At 40.4% G+C, this 25,550-nt stretch overlaps 1 protein-coding gene across 2 annotated transcripts in view; it reads right to left on the bottom strand.

Moving 5' to 3' along the window:
- The window catches only part of PPA2 (inorganic pyrophosphatase 2), a 99,775-nt gene extending 76,232 nt beyond the window's left edge, over nucleotides 1–23,543 (bottom strand). Inside the window, exons 1-3 of one of the 2 annotated variants that reach the window (XM_061164275.1) lie at nucleotides 23,369–23,543; nucleotides 7,833–7,897; nucleotides 3,924–3,968 (exon numbers count right to left, since the gene is read on the bottom strand). In XM_061164275.1, coding sequence (XP_061020258.1) covers nucleotides 3,924–3,968; nucleotides 7,833–7,897; nucleotides 23,369–23,543 — 285 coding nt within the window. The remainder of the gene's footprint in view (nucleotides 1–3,923; nucleotides 3,969–7,832; nucleotides 7,898–23,368) is intronic. The other variant, XM_061164276.1, reaches the window with a different exon arrangement.
- Nucleotides 23,544–25,550: the final 2,007 nt, after the last annotated feature.

The raw sequence follows: 25,550 nt of genomic DNA, 5'->3' as shown, positions 1-25,550 counted from the left end.
AAAAGCTCCTAAGCAATTTTAATATGCACCCAGAGTTGAGAACCTCTGGTTTAAAGTACTGCTAAACAATATCCCTGGTGGCTCAGATGGTAAAAGCATCTGCCTACAATGCAGGAGAACTGGGTTCGATCCCTGGGTTGGGAAGATCCCCTAGAGAAGGAAATGGCAACTCACTCCAGTATTCTTGCCTGGGAAAATCCCATGGACAGCTACAGTCCATGCGGTCGCATAGAGTCAGACACGACTGAGCGACTTCATTTCACTTCAAATAATATCTGGAGTTTTCTTAGTGAAAGCAGGAAAGCTGTTAACTCAAAGAATGCCATTTACACAATTAAATATAAATCAAGCCACAGAAGTAATGATGGTTTTTAAGTTCTTCTAGATGAGACCGAAGTTTACCATGACAAAACTGCATACTCATAACGAGATAAAGAACAAAGTTGAGAATGCATTCTCAACAACTGCTCCTTAGAAATATGTCTCATATCTATCTTAGCAACCTTACATACAGGCCTGCTGTTAGGTTTCATTTTCCATGCTCTTTCATGAGGTACCCCAGCACCTGTTTAAATATGTCTGAAGGAGCTGTTAAAAAGAAAAACCTAAGTAAACGGCAGATGTTCACATAATTTATTCATCCCTGAAAGTCTGGCTCTAGGAGAAGAAATGCATGCAGATGAATACTCAGAGGTGACACAGAAGACAAAGCTAGTGCCAGTCCTTTTATAGAAAGAATGACACCTACCAAAACCCCTCACAGAGACTTGAATTACGCCGAGAACAATGGATCAGGTTTGAATTGTAAGCCTGCAAACTACACTCTTCCTCACCATTTGCTCCTGATCACTAGGAGTGTACTTCCAGTCTGCTTTTCTTCTCTCAGGCTAAAACGCACATGACCTGTGATTTTTTAAAGCCAATGTTAGCCTGTTAATTCTAAGATTAATGTTAATTACAAACCAAAAGTGGCCTGCTGAAATTTGTTAGAAAATCACAAAGACACAAGGGGACACATTTCAAATTCGGAAAGTTGGGTTAGGGACATCTACCTCTTCCTTCAGTTCTTTTCTCTATTTTTTTCCCTTCTATTTTTATTGCAGGGAAAAAAAAAAAAAAAGGATGGAAAAGCAGTCAGTAGCACTGTGTGTGCACTCAGTGCTGTCTGACTCTTTGCGACCCTGTGGACTGCAGCCGCCAGGCTCCTCTGTCCACGGGAATTCCCGGGCAAGAATATTGGAGTGGGTTGCCATTTCCTTCCCCAGGGGATCTTCTCGACCCCAGGAATGAAACCCTTGTGTCTTGTGTCTCCTGCATTGGCAGGCAGATTCTCTAACACTGCATTATCTATATTCTTGAGGTGTAAAAAGAAAGGAAATAACCCTTCTATCCTCTTTCTAACCCTTAAAATATCAAATAAACTTGGATTTGACATTAAAGCAAAGGCAACAAATGCAAAAATAAACAAGTGGGAACATACTCAAGTAAAAAGCTCTGCACAGCAAAGGCAACCTATGGAATGGAAGAAAGCAGTTGCAAGTCATATATCTGTTAAAGGGTCAATAAGCAAAATATATAAAGAAATCATGTAACTTAATAGCAAAAAAAAAATTCCCTCAAAAAAAAAAAAAGGGGGACAGGTCTTAAATACTTTTCCAAAGAAGACATACAGATGGCCAACATTACTAATCATCAAGGGAAAGAAAGCAAATCGAACTCACAATAAGATACCAGGTCATGCCCATTAGAATGATTATCATGAAAAAAGATAAGAAATAACAGTATCAGCGAGGATGTAGAGAAAACGAACCCTTGTGCACTGCTGGTAGAAATGTAAACTGGTACAGCCACAATGGAAAATAGTATGGAGGGTCCTCAAAAAATTGAAAACAGAACTACAACATAACCCAGAAATCCCACTTTTGTATATATATCCAAAAAGAAGGAAAACAGGATACTGAGGAGGTACTTATATTCCTATGCCCATTATAGCATTGCTCACAATAGTCAAGACACAGAAACAGCCTAAGTGCCGTTCAACAAACGAATAAATACATTTTTTACAAATACAAGGGAATAGTATCAAGTATGAGAAAGGACAACATCTTGCCCTTGGTGACAGGATGGGTGAACCTGGAAGGTATTATGCTCACTGAAAGAAGTCAGACAGAAGAAGACAAATACTGCATGGCACCACTTACAGGTAGAATCTTAAAAAGTTTTAAAAAGCCAAATTCATAGAAAGAGAGTAGAAAAGTAGTTGCCACGGCCTGAGGGGTGGGAGAAATAGAAAAGAATTTTAAAAAAATATCTCGAATCAAAAATCAGATAGTCACCAACACACAAACTATGTTCTAAAAATTAAATTTTAAGTTGGTTTCCCTGGTGGCTCAGATGGTAAAGAATCTGACTGCAATGTGGGAGACCTGGGTTCGATCCCTGGTTTGGAAAGATCCCTTGGAGGAGGGCATGACAACCTACTCCAGTGTTCCTGCCTGGAGAATCACATGGACAGGGGAGCCTGGCACAGGCTGCAGTCCACGGGGTCACAAAGACTAAGCACTACTGAGTGTGTACTATGTACATAAATATATATGTACTCAGTATATATGTACTTAGTATATATGTACTCAGTAAACAATTGTTCCCACTGAAACAACTGTTTTCAGGTTAACACTCGAAGTCTCTAGGAACCTATAAAGACTTGAGCCCCTGAATGTCTATTTATCCATTACATAGAGCAATGGTTCTCAGACTTCAGAGTGCAGAGGATGCCCTGGAACACTTGTTTTGGGCTTTCCAGGTGGCACAGCGGTAAAGAATCCACTACCCAATGCAGGAGATGCAAGAGACAAGGGTTCGATTTCTGAGTCTGAAAGATTCCCCGGAGAAAGAAATGGCAACGCACTCCAGTAGTTTTGCCTCAGAAATCCCATGGACAGAGGAGCCCAGAGGGCTACAGTCCAGGGGTCACAGAGAGTCGGACACAGAGTGACTGAGCAGAGAACACCTGTTAAATGTGAGGACTCCCCAGTCCGCATGAATTTAGTAGATATGGAATGGACCAGGAATCTGAAACATTAACGAGTGCCCTAAGCAGTTCCAATGCAGATGGTTTAGCACCATTCTGACAAACATCAGTTTAGTAAAATACACGATGGGGGGCAGCCAAAGCTGATAGGAATTAAACAGCCCCACAGCTATGCTTAGAAGGAGATTCAAAGGCTGGGGTCAAAAGTTTCAGCCAGCTGAGACTAGAGGGCAATAAGGTGAGGAAGGGAAAAGAAGGCTAAGGAAGAGGCAGGAAATGTTCCCTGGAATCAGCAAGATAAAAAGGCATCCACAGGAAGAAATGGGAAGACAGACATCAGCCAAACGTTCTGGTCCTAAGTCAAGAAAAATAAAAAATTTGACAGTCATGTACTTGAAAGATGAATTTAGAATGTATTTAGTTAGCATATAGTTGGAATATAGCATATATTCCTGAATCCTAGAATAGTCAGATTCATAAACAGAAAGTAGCACAGTGGTTACCAGGGGCTGCGTGGATGCAGAGTGGAGAGCTACTGCTTAATGGGTCCAGAGTTTCAGTTTGAGAAAATGAAAAAGTTCTAGAGATGGATAGCAGTGATGGTTGTGTAACATGGTAAGGAATTTAATGTCACTGAACTGTACACTTAAAAAGTGTACAATAAATAATATGGCAAATGTCATGTTATATATATTTTACCATAAGGGAATAAAGTAAAATAGTAATATTGTTCCTAGCTGCCTTAAACAGAGACTAGAAGAAAAACATCAGGATGCACTCATAAGTTCTGCAAGGGAAAATAATTCAGCATCACTGTACAAATGCAGACTACCATCAAGGTCTTTAAAAGACAATATAAGTGATACACACAAATAAAAACCTTTAGATGTACCTCATATTCAACATTTCGTGCTCTTTTTGTAGGAATGCCATTTTCCTATAAAAGAAAAGATGGTTATTAGAGAAATGCAATTAAAAAATACCATGAGGTACCATCTCACACTGGTCAGAATGGCCATCATAATAAAGCCTACAAATAATAAATGCTGGAGACGGTGTGGAGAAAAGGGATCCCTCTGACACTACGGTGGGAATGGAAACTGGTGCAGCTATTATGGTGAACAGCGTGGAGATTCCTTAAAAGAATGATCCAGCAATCCCATTCCTGGGCATATATTCAGGAAAGACAAAAACTCTAATTTGAAAAGATACTTGGACCCCAATGCTCACAGCAGCACTGTTTAGAATAGCCAAGACATGGAAGCAATCTAAATGTTCACTGACAGATGAATGGATAAAGATGTTTTATACACATATAATGGAATATTAGTCATAAAAAAGAATGAAATAATGTCATTTGCAGTAACATGGATAGAAATAGAGATTAACATGCTAAGTGAAGTATGACAGATGAAGACAAATATCATAAACTATCATTTATATGTGAAATCTACAAAAATGATACAGAAGAACTTATTTATAAGAACAGAAATATTAATAGACTCACATAGAAAACAAATATGATCAACAAAGGGGAAGGCAGGGAGGGAAGAATTGGGAATTTGGGATTAACAGATACACACTACTGGATATAAAATAGATAAACAGCGAGGACCTACTGTATAGCACAGGGAACTATATTCAATATCTTGTAATAACCTATATGGTAAAGAACCTGAAAAGAATATATGTGTGTGTGTGTGTGTATATATATATGTATATATATAAAACTGAATCACTTTGCTATATACCTGAATCACTGTAAATGAACTATAGTTCAATTTTTAAAAGATGCTCTTTTTGACTCTAATATTTCATGAAAGAATACAGCTGTATTGACCATACAGCAATAAAAATATGCCTAGAACCTCCACCAGAGGTTTCCAGAAACCTGATTCAACAGAGAATCCACCAAACGCCCAGTGCAGTTTTCTCTCTGTATTTGCATCTCCAGTGCATGAGCATCAAAGTGCTACATAAAACAAATTATTAGAAAAGCTAAATCCCTTTCAAGTGTATTTTCCTAGTTTTTATAAAATAAGCAAAGGCTCTGTTCAGTCTTTAAGGAAAGACTGGCAGTTTCCAGTAATCATGCTTAAAACAGTCATTTCATTGTTGAAATGAAACTCCAGGGAGTGTGACTAACAAGCCCTGAAAGTACTCGGCTGCGCCTCCTGCCTGTGATTCCCACCAAGGTGTGATTACCAAGTCTCCATCAAGCACTTTTAAATTAAAAGAGCATTACGCGGCGGGTTGGAAAGAAAAATTACACCATTCCCAAATGCTCACACGTTACATGTAACTTTTACACACCAAAACAGCTAATGAAGGAAACAAACAGAAAAACAATTATTCCAAGTCAGCCCTGATGCATTATTTCTTTTCCTAAAATACCACCACCCAAAGTATAAGGGGCAAGAGTTCTAATCATTATGTCTGGGAACAAGGGAAGCCTATTTACACAACCACTGTGTGTACCAGTCTCCACAGGCCCCGAATTCATTTGCACAACCTGTTACACTTTGTTCTGCCATATCAATTTTTCATATGCCCAAATCTCATGTTCCCCAAAACCCATCCTAAGGCAGAGTATTATTACTCAGTGGGATGTATGAAGCCCACTGTTTGCTCCACTTACACCCCGACCTACTACACAATTCCCCTATAACACTGTTATCACTGCTACTGCTATCAGGTCTAGAGACTGCCACAGGTCACCGCCCCCACAGGAAGCAGCACCCACTAGTCACTCCTACCTTCTCTGCTCTCTTCTAGTTTTCTAGCACCTTACAGTATTTGTTTGACTTGTTTATTTTTAGGTTGTTAGTTTCCTCTGGCGGAGAGGGAACTAGATTCACCTTATTCACCACTGCAACTCTAGTGCCTGGAATACTGTCTGACTCATAGTAACCATGCAATAACTGTTTATCGAATGAATAAATTAACAAATAAATGGATGAATGCACCCTCTTTAAGTCAAAATCAGAGAGTGGTTGGGAGATGTGAGGTACCTAGGTTGGACAGCTCACTGGCCAAAACAAGACACATGAACACACACACACACACACACACACACCCAGAGACACACCCAGGACTATAGAGTTCTTTATGCTCTCTCACCGGTTTCTTTCTCTCTCCAGATTACATGACTCCTTGTCCTGTAGCTGAATACTACTCAGAAGCAGTGAGCTAGAAGGATTACACAAGAGCAGCTAAGGTACAGACTTTGTTGAGGATGCGAGGATGCTGCTGAACGTCCTCTTCCTTGGATGTCTCTGGGATAATTATTTATGAAAAATTTTATAGACATTATAGGAAATGACTATAGTTTTAAATGTGCTTGTAAATAATAGTTTAGAATAAAATACCTTTCCTTTTGCTTACTATATCAAGACACCACTGTCTATTGTCTTCTTGACTTCACACCTGCTATTATTTAAAATAAAACCCAAAGAAACGTTAAAAAAAAAAATTACAGTCTGGAGTTACAGCACCTACGTTCAAATCTCATCTCCACAACAGACCAGCTTTGTGACCGTGGGCAAGGTACTTCACCTCATTAGCAAAATAAAAATGATAACAGCGGCCCTGGACTCACTGAAATAACGCAAGTCAAGCTCTGAGCACAGTGCCTGGCTAAGCACTCGGAGCACTCGGTAACTCTTGGCTCTCGTCGCCCCATTCTCATTGTTATGGACAGTCCAACCCTGTGAAGACCTGGGAGGCAGCATAAATCCTATTCCCATGCTCCAGAACCTCACTGTGACCCCTGACAGTCGGCCCCTGAGGTAACACCAGAAAGGTCAAACCAGACTTGCAGCTGCAGCAGCTTCCCCCTTTTTCCCTGGTCTCTGCTCCACACTGATCCCACCACGGTTCTGGAAAACCCAACCCCACTAACCAGCCCCACGGAACCTCATCCTGGAATGCAGTTCTGGTTACTGAAAAACGTGGTAATGAAATAAGCCAGTTAACTACTTGGATCTTATTGAAAGAACTGCCAAGGCTGCGGTGACAACTAACGTCCACTACCAATGACACCATCTCGCCAACTAGTCAGGAGAGCCCTAAGAATGCTCCAATACTCTGGGCCCCTCTTAGTTCCATCTTCAGCAGATAGCCCTCCAACCTGACTTACATTCCTTCTACCCTCCCACCTCTCAAGTAATTTTAGGTTCTAAAAGAATAGCTATTCAAAGACTACCATTCTTCCAACTGTACCCTTCTAGCATCTGTCTTGTAGAGCGGTTAAGGAGCATGAACTCTGTGGTCAGAAATGCTCAATCAAAACCTTGTTCTGCCACTCACCAGCTATGTGACCTTAGACAGTCAAAGTGTCCAAGTCAAGGACACTTCAGCTCCAGTGTCCTTGGAGATGATAACAGCAACTTATAAGGATTAAATAAAATGGCATATGTTGACACGGTGGCTAGCAAACAAGATAATCCACAAATGTTACTATTTTATTATTACTAATACCACTACTACTCTTATTAAAAATAAGCCTCTTGTTAACCTCCCAAATTCTTAACCTTAAATTTTTATTTGCTACCAAATTCTAAGTGTCATAGACTACTACTAACACTTCTTTCTTCCCAAGTTCTCCTGGAAGAAACTCATCCTTATCTAAATTCTAATTCAAGAAGGCTTATAATCCTGTTACAATGATAACTGATGCTAATTCTCCTCTGCCCTTCTTGACTGCCAACCACAACGTTTCTTTTTGAGATGCTTTCAAAAAGAATCTTATGGTGATACTAGAAATATATATTTTCATGCACCAAACAAGTTGAAACAATACCTCTTCAGAGTCCACCTTCAGAGGAATATCATGAAAGGGGGAAATGTAGTGACCAGCTACATTCTCTGCAAAGGAAAACAAACAAAAACACAGAATTAAAGCAATGAACTAGCTTATTCTTTAGAGCAATTATACTCTCACCCACTTTTAAATTTTGAACAAGCTGTTAATGTTTTTTCAAAATTAACTTTAACTCTCAATTTAAGGTTTAATTTAACTTTTAAAACTTGCTCCAGTCTGATGACCAAGGAGAACAACGGTAGTCTTCCCTTATCTTTGGGGGATGCCTTCCAAGACCCCAATGGATGCCTGAAAGTGTTGACAGTACCAAACCCCACATAGGGTTTTTTTTTATACACACCTACATATGATAAAGTTTAATTTACAAATTAGGCACAGTAAGAGAATATCCAAATTGCCAGCATCATTATGCTTTGGAGCCATTATTAAGTAAAATAAGGGTTACCTGAACACAAGCTCTTTCTGGGCAGTTGGTCTGAAAACCAAGACATCTACCTACTAAGGATGGACAAAGGGATGACTCATGCCCAGGACAGGGACAAAGCAGACAGCACCAGACTTCATCATGCTACTCAGAACACAGTGGCACGCAATTTAACACTTAATCGTGAAAAGCAAAACCGCAAATAAGGGGGACTGCTATACACACCAAATCAACTGTATCTGGGCTGCTGAAACCATTCACTTATCCCTGTGGCTTAAATATCCAGAGTAAAAAGTGTCTAAATTAGACTAAAACCCCAAATATGAAATAATCTTACTTTCAAAAAGAGGCTCATGAATAGGTGAACTGGGTTAAAAGTGATGTCAATTTTCCCAAGAGAAACCTAATGACATAATTCCTCATTTCTACCTACAACCCACATGAAACAAAGGATTAAAAGTCTTACCAAATTAAAAGAAACAAGTCATCTGTTCCACTCCAAGTGATAAGGATGCTAATATTAAGGTAAGCTTAAAACAAAAACTTCAATAACTGAAACTATTTTATCCTCACTGCATACTGAAACATATATGTAAAACATATTTAAAAGTATATATTATTTAAATAAAATATGAATGCATACTTTTATTGGAATGTGTGTTTCCAAAAGCTGGGCTTAATATGGCCATAGAAAATTTTCACTTTGTAATTTCCAAAGTCAAGGTATGTACTACTTCTGGCCTGCTACTTCTTTGGTATAATTTTCAAATTTAGACTTTTAAAATATTTTAATAAACAAATTAAGGACTGGCTAACACTCCAGTAGCAACGAGTATACAGAACACCCAAATCTTGGTTTCTAAATACCATTCTCCAATGAAAAGAACTGGGGTTTCTTGAAGAAGGGGCTTATTCTACACCTTGGGCAAAGAAAATACAAGATGAGCTTGGAATGTTCTGGAGTACCAGAAAGTGACCAAGTGCTCAAATAAGCAAAGCAAAAAGTTACGGGTATGTCAATGGAGAAGGAAAAGTTACGGGTATGTCAATGGAGAAGGAGAATGTCAATGGAGAAGGCAACCCACTCCAGTATTCTTGTCTGGAGAATTCCATGGACAAAGGAGCCTGGTGGGCTACAGTCCATGGGGTTGCAGAGAGTCAGACATGACTGAGCAACTATCACTCACTCACAGGCATATCAAAGGGAAAAGGAGGCAAACTGAAAGAGCTCCCAAAGGCCAAAACTGGAGCAAGCTGAGCAACAAAATAAATAACGGTTACAGGCAAACCTTGGAGACACTGCGGGCTTGGTTCCAGACCACTGTTAGTAAGGCGAATAACACAATGAGGAAAGTCACACAAATTTTTGGTTTCCTAATGTACATAAAAGTTATGTTTACACTACATTTAGTCTATTAAGTGTGCAATAGCATTATCTAAAAAAGCAATTCATACATTTAAAAAAATACTTTATTGCTAAAAAAAAAATAGCTAACCATCATCTGAGTCTTCAATGAATTGTACTGGTAACACCAAAGATCATCAATCACATATCACCATAGCAAATATTATAATAATGAAACTTTTAAATATTTCGAGAACTATCAAAATGTGAGACAGAGGCACCAAGTGCGTAAACGCTTCTGTGAAACTGGCAGGACAGACTTGCCTGACACGGGGCTGCCATAAAACTATTTGTAAAAAGTTCAGGACCTTCAGAGTACAACAAAGGAAAGGACAACTAAATGAGGTATGCCTGTAATGAATTATAATCCAAAGTATACAATAAATATACATGACCCATGGTAAAACAAATAAATGATTGTATAAATAAATAAAGATGACAGAAGAGACTAATCTTCCTTTCAGAAAAATCCTAAACAATATATGTAGGTGTTTCCCCTCCAAAAAAGTAAAGCTTACCCTATTCCTCAAGTGTGGACCAGACTTAGTGACTTGTTTCCAAAGAACAGAGTGTGGAAGGGGAAAAACATTTCTGCAGAGAAACCTGATGATCAGTATCCTGAACCAAGCGATCAAGGCTAACATCACCAGTGGACAAGTCGTGTTCATATCATGGATCCCCTGATACGCTGAGATAAAGGTACTTCACTTCTGCCATGTACTTCCTGCAAACCCATTATTCCAGTCTCGTCATGAAAAAGATTGGACACGCCCAAACTGAGGGACATTCTACAGAATACCTAACCAATACTGTTCAGAAGTCTCAAGGTCATCAAGAAACAAACTTATGAAAGGAATGACTGAGAAGTTGTCAGACTAGAGGAAACTAAGGAAATATAATGTCTGAGAGGAATGTGCTACCCTGAATTGGATCTTGGGACAGAAAAATGACATCAGTGGAAAAATCAGTGACACCCAAATAAAATGTGGACTTAGTTAATAATATGTATCAATGTTGGTGTCTTGGCTTTGCCAAATGCAAAGTGGTAATGAAAGATGTTAATGTTAGGGAACATGGCAAGATATATACTGAAATTCTGTACAATTGCTGCAACTTTGTCCAATCTAAAATTATTCCAAAATAAAGTTTATTTAAACAAATGAACAAATATAAACAGTGGCTTCAGTCTAATAAAATTAGAAATATATAACTTAACAATGGCCTACGCTCCACCAAAATTTTATTTCCTCTTCTCATGCCGTGTGGGTTTTCCTTACCCCTTATCACTAACGTTCCTGAAGAAAGAAGACGTTTTGTTGCTGTGTTTGTTTGTTCTATGAGGCTCTCTACTGGATCCTCAGAACCCAGAAAAGTTCCCAGCGCTTAGTATGCATTCAATTAATATGTGCTGAGCAAATATCTCTATTACTATTTCATTTCTCTGTACAAGCTGCTAATATAATTTACCTTTTCCCACCCTAGCAACAAAGTGACTTATGTATGACCCGATGCACAAACTACGATAAAGATAAGAAAAAGCACACAAGTGGCAAAGGAGATAAAACTCTCCCTGAACTGAACTGGAGATCTATAAAACTCTTTTCCATCAGTTAAAAAGGTGCACCTTAAAAAAAAAACTTCTCTTTCACATACCACATCAAATTTCAAATTCTCTGCCTGATTTTAAAGACATCTATGAGCAACACAACGAACAGAAAACAATACCTATGGCTGACTCATGTTGAGGTTTGACAGAAAACAACAAAATTCTATAAAGCAATTATCCTTCAATAAAAAAAAATTTTTTTAAAAGAACAGAAAACAAAATTATCAGTTTGCTGCAAGATTATTTACTTTTCTATAAACAACAAGGTTACTTAAGCGGGTCACATTTACATACTTTCTATTAAAATAAAAGATAGTGGTGGGGAATTGAACACAGTACAGCAACTTTGGAAAACAGTTTGACAGTTTCTTATAAACATATGATCCAGAAATTCTACTATTAAGTACTTAACTAGGAAAAATGAAAACTTTGCTCAAACAAAAACTTCTCAGTGTATGTTTATAGGGGCTTTACTCAATAATCACAAAAACTGGAGGCAACTCAAATATCCAACTGGTAAATGGGTAAACAAACTACTAAACCCACACAATGGCATTCCACTCAACAGTCCAGCAGTAGCAGAAATTAGTCCACAATAAAAAATGAACTATTGATACACAAAAGAAAATGGAAAAAATCTATAACGCAATTATGCTAAGTCAAAGAAGCTAGAGTCAAACAACTCCAATAAGATAACATTCTGGAAAAGGCAAAACTATAGGGATAAAAACCAGACCAGAGGTTGCCAGAGGTTGAGGGGAGAGGGTGGAGTTGACTTAAAAGAGGAGCCAGGAGAAAATCTAGGGGAGTGACAGACTGTTCTGTACCATTATTGTGATGGTGTTTAAATGAGTCTGTATTTCTACTAAAGCTCAGAACTGCTCACACACACAAAAAAGAAGGCAGTTTAAAAAAATATAGTACATTTTAACATATAAATAGGAGCACTTACTCCAAATAACAATCACCCACCTGCGATTCTTTTCTCTACTTTAAGTCATAAAGATAAGGTAGAATTCTGAACAAAAGAAAGATTACCACATTACTACAGGTTGCTACATTTGCAACCTATCACTGATGGAAATTAACAACCTCAGCTCTAAGAATTCAGGAAGTCCTACAAACCAGGAAAGTTTGTTATTAAACTTAATGAAGTATAGGAAACTGGACAGAATCGCTGGGCTACCTGGAATTAAATAAGACTAACTGATACCTCTAGCACACTGACTTGCTGTTAAGTTTCCCTAAAGCTCTTGTTAACTGGGGCCAAGTCTCAACAAATATTAAGATGTAACAGAAGTATGTGCTACTCAAGTATGAGAGAAAATAGGGCTAGGCTGTGATCACTAAAAGCTAAAGATCTGTGAGAAGTGTTCTTTGACATCTATCACTTCAAACGGGATCTAAATATATTCAAACACTAAGGCAGTGCCAATACATACATTAAAATAATTTTCTAATTGCCATTCTGGAAGGCAAAAAGAAAATAAAGGTAAATGAATGGTTTGACTCAGATAACCAAACCTACTAGAAGCCATTTGGGTCATGAAATAGTGTAAATAAAAATATAGTAATAAAGAAAAAAAAGGAAAATGTCTGGGAAAATAAAATAGGGCCTTAGATCTCTGATAATTATAATGCTTTGATGGGCATAATACTAATAAATTTGTACAGAAGCAATGAATACAGAGGGCAAGAGTCTGCCTTGTAGTTGCTGAGTTTGATAAAGTCACTCGATTTCTCTGACACTTAATTTTCTCAATTTCCTTTAATTAAGTAATATACAATTTAGTATGCAAAAGGCAATGTATTACATGTCAGAATACAAAAGTGCTAAAATGTAAGCAATGCCTACAGCTAAGTTAGGGCGCACTACACACTATCAAGATCAGCAACATCCTATGAACTGAAAGACAAAGAAGTCCTCTTGGCACAATCAGAGAGCTAACCACTGACTTAACAGACAACGGAAGGATAAGAATCCATCAGAAGTGTTCTAGAGTCAGTACTATAAGTATGATATTAGGCTTCACTGAAACGCGTTCAGTTCAGTCACTCAGTCATATCCGACTCTTGTGACCCCATGGACTGCAGCATGCCAGGCTTCCCTGTCCACCACCAACTCCCGGAGCCTACTCAAACTCATGTCCATCGAGTCAGTGATGCCATCCAACCACCTTATCCTCTGTGGTCCCCTTCTCCTCCCGCCTTCAATCTTTCCCAGCATCGGGGTCTTTTCAAATGAGTCAGTTCTTCACATCAAGTGGCCAAAGTACTGGAGTTTCAGCTTCAGCATCAGTCCTTCCAGTGAACATTCAGGACTGATCTCCTTCAGGATGGACTGGTTGGACCTCCTTGCAGTCCAAGGGACTCTCAAGAGTCTTCTCCAACACCACAGTTCAAAAGCATCATTTCTTCGGCACTCAGTTTTCTTTATGGTCCAACTCTCATATCCATACATGACTACTGGAAAAGCCATAGCTTTGACCAGATGGACCTTTGTTGACAAAGTAATGTCTCTGCTTTTTAATATGCTGTCTAGGTTGGTCATTGCGTTTCTTCCAAGGAGCAAGTGTCTTAATTTCATGGCTGCAGTCACCATCTGCAGTGATTCTGGAGCCCAAGAAAATAAAGTCTCTCACTGTTTCGTTTGCCCATCTATTTGCCATGAAGTGATGGGACTGGATGCCATGATCTTAGTTTTCTGAATGCTGAGTTCTAAGCAACATTAAATGCATTAAGATTCTTAAATGCATTAAGATTCTCTAAAGGTGGGTTTAAAGATAGGTTCTGGTATCCCCTGCTTTTCAAAAGTTTGGTTTAAGCCACTTCACTTTTATAAAAGACCTATATTAGGGCCTGTTTTGCTAACAACAACAACAAAAATCCAAAGAGGATTTTCACTTTTACACACACAAAAAGAAGAAGAAATGAAAGCAGCATTCAGTGTGTCTTCAGCAGCTGTAATGGAGGCATCCAGCAGCCCTGAGCAGTGAGAGAGCGGCCAGGCAAGCTCCTTTCCTGGGAACTACACTCAGCATCTCAGCAGCAAGTCGCCAGAGCTCTGAACTACGTCCATGAGCACCTGTGCTTTCTCTCCATTTATCTTGTGCATTCGTTAGCAAGAGGTCTCCTAAGGTGTTGCTTCTTTAGAACATTCCGGCTGATGGATGATTTCATAGGACCACTCCACTTCTAGATAGAGAAACCTGTGCTACCTATCCTGCTGCTGCTGCTGCTAAGTCACTTCAGTCGTGTCCGACTCTGTGCGACCCCAAAGACAGCAGCCCACCAGGCTCCCCCGTCCCTGGGATTCTCCAGGCAAGAACACCGGAGTGGGTTGCCATTTCCTTCTCCAATGCATGGAAGTGAAAAGGGAAAGTGAAGTCGCTCAGTCGTGTCCGACTCCTAGCAACTCCATGGACTGCAGCCCACCGGGCTCCTCCACCCATGGGACCCTCCAGGCAAGAGTACTGGAGTGGGGTGCCATTGCCTTCTCTCTGATCCTGTCTAAAATGAATGGGGTAACCCATACTATACCTGTGAGCCATGGACAGACTTGGTATATGCAGCAAGCACTGTGGCAGCGTATGCCACCTTTTAAAGACAGAACTGAAGCACACATCAGAAACAGTCTTTTCTTAGAGCCTCAGAATAAAGCAGTGATAATCTTAGGTTAGAACTTCATTATCTGCAGCTCAGAGTGGTTGTTTCTTTAGAATTAAAACCAAGTTGTTACCAATTTACTTTTTCAAATACTGTAATATATTCATATAGTTTTTAATTTACAATATTAGAATATTATCTACTGATTTCAGCTCTGAAAGGTAAATTTAGTTCATTGACTGCAACCTAATCCCTTTAAATTCTCTATTGGCCAATACTTCACAGCTTTACTACTTGCTTCATCAAAACATATACAGCATTTCTTGACTCAACTAACAGGCTTTTTCTCTCTCTTCCTTCATTCTTTTTCCTAATTTTCTACTTCTGCACTTACATGTTTTCACTTCAAAGCTGATAAACTGTTCTATAATCCTATTGAGTTTTCCATGCTTTTCCTGTTAGTGTATTTCCTAAAGATCAGAAAAGCCTGGATTGCTTGTTGAGCAGATCTCATACCTAGTCAATCAGAATCATAAGAAGAGAAATCTGGGTATCTATATTATTAGTAAGCATACGAGTCAGGCAAGTTTAAGAAGCATTGCTATATGTTGATTTTTGGCCAAGTAGAATCTTACAGATAATTTCCTTTTCTGTTCAACTTCTATTTTGAGTTGTGTTTCTAATTTTCTTCCTTCCTCAGTCAGTCGTAATCATATCTATCAATTATTCAAATATCTCACAGCTTCCACAGAACTATGGAATTCTCTAACCAAATAGCTCCCTTTGGAAATCTCATACTTTCTGCTGCAATCTGGATTGGATGTTTTCTTGGCACCTTGAGACTCTGCTTTGTTGGTTTCCAGCTTAGATCTGTTTTCTGGATTCCATGCCATCAGCTTTTTTTGTTTTACCTGTTTTGCAAGAGCATACTCCTAACTTGTGTAGTGTACCAAAGGAGGCACGGGAGGTAGTCTCCAAAGTCCTTAAATTCCTGAAATGTCTTGATTCAGCCTACACCCTGGATTAATGGTTGCCAGGGTAAATTCTAGAAGGAAAACGATCTCAGAATTTTGAAAGCGTTACTCCAGTCTCTGAGCTTTCAGGGCTGCTAGTAAGTCAGATACCAGCTTGTTCTCGGTCCTCTGCAGGTGACACGTTCTCCCTCCTTCCCCTACTCCCAACCCCAGGGACTTTTAGGGTCTTCTTTATAAAAGCCTCTGTTTTCTGAGTTTTCACAGTAAAGAGTCAGGGACTCAGAACACTTGGGTACTTAAATTCTTAGGTCTCTTTCACTATTCCTTTGAAAATTCTTCATTTTGTCTGTTGTTTCTTTCTGGAACTCATAGTATCCAAATGTTAAGACTTCCTAAAGTAAATCTCTAGGTCCCTTCTACCTTTTTTTTTTTTTTTTTTCCTGCTGTCTCTTTGACATTTTGTTCAACTTCCTGGTAGATTTCTTTACCTTATGTTCTAACTTCTCTGTATCAGCTTTCTAGGACTGCTGTAACAAATTATCACACACTTGGTGGCTTAAAATAACAGAACACCAATTGACCCACTACCCCCTCTATCGACTTTTGTGTCTTAATCAGATTTTAATCTCCAAAGGCTCTTGTTCTTTCACTGCCTTTTCTTCATAGCCTCCTCTTCCTTCTTAATGGGTGCAATCCCTTCTGAAATCAGTGGATACCTGTGTGACTGAAAAATTCTGGTTCTCTTTTTTCCCATTTAGTTTATAAGGTTTTCTTAAAATCATTCATTCAGTAAATACTTACTGAACACATACAGTACACTAGGCACTGTTTTGGGTACTAGATATACAAATTCCTTGCTTCTGTGGAATTTATATTCTGGTCAGGGGTTGGTGCATAGAAGCAATGAAAATATTTTTAACTTGATCAGGTATAGGGCAAGAAAAGAATAGTGGAAGGAGATATTTTATATGAAAATGCCAGGGAAGCTGAATGAAGTGAGGAAGAGGGTCAAGCAGACATCTAGGGAGGAACACTGCACGAGGAGCAAGGGCAGAGGTGCTGAGGCAAGAAAATGCAGGGCATGCTGGAGAAACCTAGGAGGCCAGGATGGCTGGGGCACAATGATCACAAGGAAGAGTGGAAAGCAAAGATTTCAGTGGCAAAGTCCAGGATCAGGCCACACAGGACCTTACGGCAGTAGAAGTAAGAGAAGAACCTGGCATGATCACACTTACATCTCGTGGCTCCTGGTGGAAAGCAGACCTCAGGGGACAGTGGTGGAGCAGGGTGAAGAACCAGGAGGCCCCTGCAATCGCTCAAGTGAAAGATGTCGGTGACATGGATACAGGAGCAAGGGTGGGAGCGGAGACAAGTAACTGTCTTCCGGATACATTTCAAAAGCTGGACTGAAGGGAGAGACTAGTAACTAGATATGGGGTGAGACTGGCCACAACAACGGTTCCTAAGTTACTGGTCATAGGTGTGAAGGCAGAAATAGTTGGGTAGGGGTGGGGGACAGGGAGTTCTGTTTTCTACACATTAACTTCAGGTTAACTTCTGGGGCATTTCAGTGGAAATACAGAGTACAGTTACCGCATGTGTAAATCTTGAGCTCGAGAAGAGACTAGGGCTGACATTACAAATCTGGGAGGCAGAGATATCTCAATGGATGGGATCATCTACAGTAAAAGCAACAACAGAAACTCTGGCCCGCAGGCCAAATCCAGCACAAGAGTTGTCCTTACTTTTATGAACAGCCTTTTGCTGGAACGCAGCCATAGCCATGCCTTCACTCGCTGGTTGCTTTTGCCCTGCAACACTGAGTTAAGTAGTTTGTGAGAGACCACTGGTCTTGCAAAACCTACACTATTTACTATTTGGCCCTTTTCAGAAAGGGCTTGCCAACCCCTGCCCTAGAGAGAGAAAAGATAGACATACATGCAAAGTACTGAGTCCTGGGCCATTTCAAAGGTTAGAGTTCAGATCAGAGAATCCAGCAAAGGAAACTGCTGATGGAGAAGCTGTCAAAAGAAGATAAAAGAAAGTGTTGTCCCAGGAGGGGAAAAAAAAATTTCAAGGCAGAAAGAGGGTTAGACTGTGAAAATACTGTTGAGAATTCACCTGGGAGGAGAATTTTCAGTTGATCATTACATTTGCCACATGAAGGTCACCTTTTGACAAAGCAGTCTGGTAGACAGCAGTAGCAGTGAGGAAAACCTGTGTGAAGGTGACCCCTGACAAGTTGGTCTACAGTTAAGAATAAAAGCCTAGGAAAGGCTGATGTGTGTGGGAGGGGCTTGGTGACGGGCCAGCTTCCTGTGAAGGTGTGTGCTTAAGAAGCCGGCTGTGACACTCGCATCCCCGAGTCAGAGGGCCAGCCTGCTGATCTCCAAGCACGTCCTTCAAATTCTGGGGAAGGAACTGGTCCCTGGCCTAAGCCCCAGGCCTGCAGTAAACATCCAAGTGCCCGCCATTCCATAAGACAACTTAAACGGCTCCTCCCGTGTCAAGCTCCACACGTCTCTCTCTCACCCTCCCTCCCATACAATATTAACATGTCCTCAGACCCTGAGGTTCTGCAAAGCAGCTCAGCTTCCTCTGAAACTACAGACCCTCGGCACACAGACTTAAGTTGGGACTTCCTCTGTGCCTGTTCACCAATAACCACACCGCCATCCGCGTTTCTTCCTTTATAAATATTCTGAAATCACCAGCTCTAATGGCGCCTTCTTATTTATTGTTTCAGGGTTATCTTTTTTTATCCACCTACTATCACTTTTGGATATTTACGAGAGAGAAAAACAACGGGAGTCACCCCACCACCTGATTGTGGTATTTCACTTTGTCAAAAATCAGACTACATACTTACTAAGCATAAGCTAACAAATTCTATCAGGCCCATCAACATATATTAGATAGTGCCAAACAATGTCAAAATTTTACCTTCAACTGGACTGAAACGAGATTTCATTCTGTCACTTTGTAAGTTATCTACATGTTTTTCTCTTAGAATAGCAAGTTGTTTCAGAATGAAAGTTCACTTAAATCAGCAAGTGAGAAAATCAAATGGACTGCAAAACCTGTATCTGATTATATGTATTATATACATCAAATAGCGACATGTAGGCCAAGTACCAACATACTATCACATACGATTACTAAAACCATTTGTAGAGATTCTTACTGGAAGCTGTAGCAATGACAAAAACCAAATAAATATAATTAATGTTTCTATATCCACACAATAACCATTATCTTCTATTATGTTAACTCAAGTTCTATGATATAGGCAAAATTTAAAAAAAAAAGGTTATAAGAATTCATATATTTAAGGCTCAAAACACACCTTTTGTGCAGTAATCATTGTAAATTTTATTAAGTCCAGATGTGTGGTACATTCAGTGGGAGATTGCTCCTACTATTCAAATGATGTACTTAAAAAAGAAAACATATAATAATTTCAACATAAACATATGCTTATTATAAATGATAAAGTCATTGTTAAAAAACTGCATGATTCATTCTCACGCTAAATAAAAGCAACTGGAATTATCTATGGCATTATTTCTCTAAGTGAACCAGTCACTTACCCCACAGTAACAAAAATCCAAATTATGAAAAGCGTAGTTTCTCCTCATCCTTTCAGAAAACTTAAAAAATTTAAAATAATGAATTATACGTTATGAACGAAACAAACACATGCAGACTACCAAATGAATACTGGTATACAATGTTATGTCTCTAGTCCTATATGAACAAGTCTTACTTCATCAAGACTTCACAACTAATTCAAAAGATTGCAGGTCATCAGTACCCACTAAAACTCCCAAGACTTGGAATTAATAAACTGGGACATAGTCAAAGTATCTTATTCTATCCATATCCCACTGTTCTCATCCTTTATAAAATATAACAAGAATTTTGGTCTAGTGTCTTAAAGTCAAAAGGGAAAAAGAAATAATACATATTAAACATTAACCATGTTCCACGCACGAGACACTGATAATCTTTACATATATGGTATCATATAGCTGCCACAACAATTCTATAAAATCATCAGTGCTATTCCCACTTTACAGATGGAAAAATTGAGCTAAAGGAAATCAAGTGATGACCAAGGTATAGTTAAGTCAAGCCTACAACCTAGTTTTTTCTTCCATTTTTAAAAATCTTTAATTAGAGGATAATTACTTTACAATATTGTGATGGTTTCTGCCATAAATCAACATGAATCGGCCACAGGTATACATATGTCCCTGCCTCTTGAACATCCCTCCCGTCTCCGTCCCCATCCCACCTCTCTACAACCCAAGTGTTTTAACTACTAATCTAGAACTCAGTGCTTCCCAAATAGAATTCTATGAAACTCTAGAGTTACTAAAATGTCAATAAATGTCCCGAGAAACAGGGGCTTTGGGATTCAAAAGTTTGGGACGTTACGGTACATACAAATTTCCAAGAACTTTAATATGCACACTGTGACTCCCCAAGGTAATAAAATGGGAAGCAGTTCGCTAATTTAATAAACCATGAAGCTCTTCCTTTAAAGAAAATCTAGTAACACACCATGGGATACTTGTGCTCAACTAAGCAGTTTGGAAAATGACTGATTCCGATCTCCTCTTTCTATGGTTCAATAAAATGAGGTAGTGAGAAGTTCAATTACTCACACAAGTCCCCACAAAAAGTTAATTACAGGGCCAAGAGGCCTCATGATTACCACCAGGATGCTCCTCCCTGCCACCTTGTCTCACGTCAGTACTATTCCTACAAGGTTTAACACCAATTAAAAGGGAAAAACCAAGTCCTGCATCTATCATTTATTCTAATTCTTCTGAATGGTGGCAAAGAGAACCATTTACAGAAGTGAAATTCAAAAAAGCCTACCTCCCAACTTCACTAGTATTACAGAGGCTTGGGAAATATTTGGAAATGTGGGTAATGATTTCACTGCTAAACACTAAACAACACTTTTCAAAAAAAGTGGTATATTCATGCTCTTCTTTGAAGGGAGAGAATTCACCATACTACTGCTCAGGGATACTGCCAGAGTACAAATATCCAATTTATTTATCTTTATTAAGAGAAAATTGCTCACTGTTTCCCGCATACCCCCTAACACTGAAGGGGCTTCATTTCACTTTGTCCCACCCCTTCCAGCAAATCCTAAACTGTCCTGGGTCAAGGATGCCATCTGGCGTTTAATCGAGGAATTGTTCAACCCAACCATCTCGATGACTACCTCACCACTTGGCCTCTCCTCCAAACTACTTTACGTGCTTCCAACTTTTGCCCATCAACCTCAGTAAAATCTTTTTTCTTCTTTTCTGTCAATGATTTCAACTGAGTGAGATATAAATATAATATTTTATACTTATATAAAATATATTTTATCTGTGGCATTCCAGCTATAGAAAAGTCATGAGTCTGAAACACAAGGCAGCTAAAAAAACCACACCACAGCAAGAAGTCACCAGAGCCTCAGACATGCCTAACAGGTAATGTTAGGAGTATCTCTTCGTCATCCAATGCCTCCAGGGAATACCGGCACTAAGGAGGGCCTTGAAGATCACTGGTAGGTCAGCTGCTTTCTTTCACAGCTACAGACACTGGCCATATGAGATGACACCACGGCCTGCCAACAGCACATAGTGGGTTACTGAAGAGCCAGAATCAAGACCTAGGACTCTCCATTCCAAAGTCAGTGCTCAGTAGGCTACACCACACCCTCCAAGATCCTCAAGGCTGTTTTTTTCTCAGCCAACATTCAAATAAAACATTTTTTAGTGTTTTTATATTTTCCTTAACTAATTATATTGATATTATGAACCTCTTGGGCCCATAACTAAAATTTTCTCAGTGCCACATCTAACAGGTCCAGCACAGACTTCATAAATATTCATTGACTTTTTGGTCTATAATTTATTACTGTATTTATAACAAATCTAAAATACTTTCACCATTTTAGGAGTTAGACAGCTTCTACCTACTTCGAAATCTGCCAATCTGTAACACTGTTACTATGGAAAGCTACTCCTCAAACCATCATGTTGTAACCTTTTGCAACAATCCATCAGAAATGTGGGTCTTCCTGTTATTGGTTCCTCTCTACTCCCTTAGCTTTGGCCAAATAAGGATGGAAAAGAATATGGAGAAAATTTTAAAGAAAACAGGAATTTTAGTATCAGCTGCCTTATGACCACGTGCCTGTGTGCTCAGGTGCTCAGTCGTGTCTGACTCCTTGGAACTCCATAGACTATAGCTCACCAGGCTCCTCTGTCCATGGGATTCTCCAGCTAAGAACACACTGGAGTGGGTTGCCATTTCCTGCTCCAGGGCATCTTCCAATCGAAAGATAGTAACAACAAAACTATGCAAATTGATTCTTCTCTCCTATAAAATACGCCTCCACCCTAGGCTCAAGTAGGAAACGTGTGAACGTTTTGTAAATTACAGGTATCAAAAATGATCACAAGTATTAACAACAGAATTTATATTCTAGACCCTGTGACTAATCTCTTTGTATACACTATGCCATGTAATTCTCACAGCCCTGTTTTACATATGAGAAAAACCAAGGCTCGGCAAGTTTGGAAACTCGTCCAGGATCACAGAGATAAGCGCTAAAGAATCCAGATTCGAGCTAGAGTCTAGAGACCCAAAGTCTCTAGAGCTGACATTCCTAATTGGTGGGCGGTAAGGCAAGGCCGACTTTACAAAAAAAAAAAAAGGTACTACTCCCCTTGGGGGCTCTCAGATCAGTGAGGGATGACAGCAACTCAACCAACCTCGCTACTTCACATCATAGCTAACCTGCACAGTGAAACATACACGTGCAAAAAAAAAAAAAAAAAGAGAGAGACTAAGGGAGACCTGGGTCTTTCCCATTTTAGCTGGCCAGGTCAAGGTCCTATGTCGCTTCGCCCTCTGGATTTGCTCAATTTGGGGAGGAGAATGGGTTACTTTGGAACCAACGAGGTTTGATCGTGGATCACATTCAACGTGCAAACTCGCGAGTGTAAATTCAGGCGGCTGAGCGCGCCTTCCTCAGAGCCCCGCCCCATAAAAGAAGAACAGCTGGACCAAGCATCTCCGAAGTCCCGCCTGCCTCTCCAATCGCCAGCGGCCGTAGCCAGAGAAGCTTTGTTACGCCCACCCGGAGGGCGGGCTGACCCGGGAGCTCCGTCCACCGCAGTTGAATCCGGAACGCTGGCGGGGGCCGGGCTAACGGCTGCGGGCCCGGGCAGGTGACCGCGGCCCCCGCTCAGGGTGACCCGGCGCGGCCCCGCCTGCCGCCCTGCGTCTCTGCGCTCCGTGACTGGGGACTTGGCGGCTCCTTTCGCTCGCAGCTCCCGCGGCTCGGCGCGGGCCCCCGAGTGCGGGAACGTGGCCTGGACCGCGCGGCGACCGCGCTGTGCCCGCCGGGCGCAGGGATGGAGGCCACGCTCCCATCCCCAACCTCCGGCGCGACGCGCGGCGGGCCTCCCGCGAGCTACTTACTGAAAAAGAGGCGGTAATCGGGAGAGTGGGGCTGGCCGCGCTCCTCCGTGCGGTACAGGGCCATGGTCCGACGCGGCCCGGGCCCTGCGCTCGCTCCCCGCGGCAGGCGGGCGGCGGCGGCGGCGCCCACCGGCCAGGCCCAGCTGGTGCGCAGCAGCGGCAGCAGCGCGCGCATGGCGTAGACACTGGTCCGGCTTCGCGCGGGTGGTGCCGGGGGACCCGCCCGGCCGCGCGCCGGCGCCCCCTACCGCCCGGAGTGGGCACTCCCGGGCGGAGGTTTGGAACCCCGCCCCCGCCACGCTGGCGTGGTCTGCTCCTTGAAATTAGAGCGCCTGGCAACTTGGCAGGGTGACACAAGGGTACCCGCAGCGAGGCCGAGGTTCAAGGCCCACCACCCTTGAGGAGCTCACTGCCACTTACTAATGTATACATGCATTCACTCCTTCACTCACTCATCCAGACAGTATTTACGATCGTATTTATCATGCGTGTGTGCTAAGTCACTTCAGTCGTGTCCAACTATTTGCGACCCCGGGGACTGTAGCCCGCCAGGCTACTCTGTCCATGGGATTTTCCAGGCAAGAATATTGGTGTGGGTTCCCGTTTCTTCTCCAGGGGATCTTCCCAACAGGGATCGGACCTGTGTCTCATATGTCTCCTACATTGGCAGACAGGTTCTTTACCACTCGTGACCACCCACTCATGGTGACTTAATATTGACTGATTGCTCTGTCCCAAGCACCCTCTATATCCTGTCCAGGTAGGAGACAAGCGTGCAGACACATGAAAACGTCACTGTGAGACGTAATCAGGCCTCCTTGTGAAGGCTTGACATGAGTTACAGAGCCCCAAATGGTAACTTCCTCAAATGCCTTCTCCATGAAGCCTTCACGCTTAATCCAAGTAGAGGTGATTTATCATTCCTTTTTCTTTTCTTCCCTACAGTGGCACCTGGTACTGTGCCTCTCTGTGTTTGTAAACTTACCATCTTCCGCATTTCACCCTGATCTGCCCACTGGATTGTCCACATGCCAAGCACTTAAGATTTGAGATTTAGTGAAGGAAGGCGCATCCATCATGCCTTACATAGATAATGGCTCCTTTGTTGTTGAGTTAAATTGTTCCTGGAACTCCTTCTCTACCAAACCTCTGTCATAAGCACATGAAATTCTAAGCTTAAGAACGTATGAAATTATTGGCTTTCCAGAAATGTTTATGGAAATATCATCTACAGGTATCATTTCTTCTTTTTCATATTCTTCCCTCATCTCAGTCCACATGGGTTCCTTCCTCCACCTCACCAGTTTATCAGTGACTTGTCTAATATAAAGGTCAATGCCCATAATAAATCAGAATCAGAGAATCCAGAAGAGAACATTAAATAAGATTCTTTTCCATTAGAAATTAAAACTTTTAAAGAAAATTAAATACTTCAGTTATTTAGTCTATAAAAGTGAAAACAAGGAGAGTAGTAATTTTATGTTCAACATAAACATAATATTGAAACAATATTGTACATCAGTGATACCTCAATACATTTTTAGTTAAAATTAAAAAGAGAAGAGTAACAATTTTACAAGAGGCAAAAAAGTTCACTTACAATCTTTGCAAAAACTAAATGAAATAGTTTTAATTAAAAGAGAAGCCATTTTTAAAATAATCTCTTAAACTACTATAACAAAAATTAGCTAATAAATGAAATGTTAAGTACAATCAATACATAAATTCATGAAAAATGTAAATCTAACTTAAAATCCTGGCTCTTGCAAAATAAGACAAACATTTTTATGTAGATTATGTTAATTAATTTCTAGTAATTAACTCACAATTACAGATCTGATTCAATTCAAACTAGTTAACCACTCTCTTCCATGGCTACAAACTACATCTTCTGGCTCTTAATGTTAACAAGATAAAATAAGATGTTTAAAAACTGGTGCAAACAAGCTTTTACTCACAAAAATCTGAAAGCAGAAATCCTACCAAGGTGACTCTGTAGTCAACATGTAGCTTAAATAGAGAGGATAGTACTTACGTCTGTCTCGGCAGTAGTCAGGATTTTGATCAACATCAGTATCTGGAGGTAAGTGATACAGGGCTCTCCTAATGAGAGAGCCACATTATTTCTATCCTGTTACACTGATGTGTTCCATCTCCAGTCCTAAGGTAACCGTTGTAGCTC

The sequence above is a fragment of the Dama dama genome, chromosome 17 (genome assembly GCF_033118175.1).
Source record: "Dama dama isolate Ldn47 chromosome 17, ASM3311817v1, whole genome shotgun sequence".
Taxonomy (NCBI): domain Eukaryota; kingdom Metazoa; phylum Chordata; class Mammalia; order Artiodactyla; family Cervidae; genus Dama; species Dama dama.
Note: the sequence above shows the minus strand (reverse complement) of the source record. Positions and strands in the feature narration are given on the sequence as shown.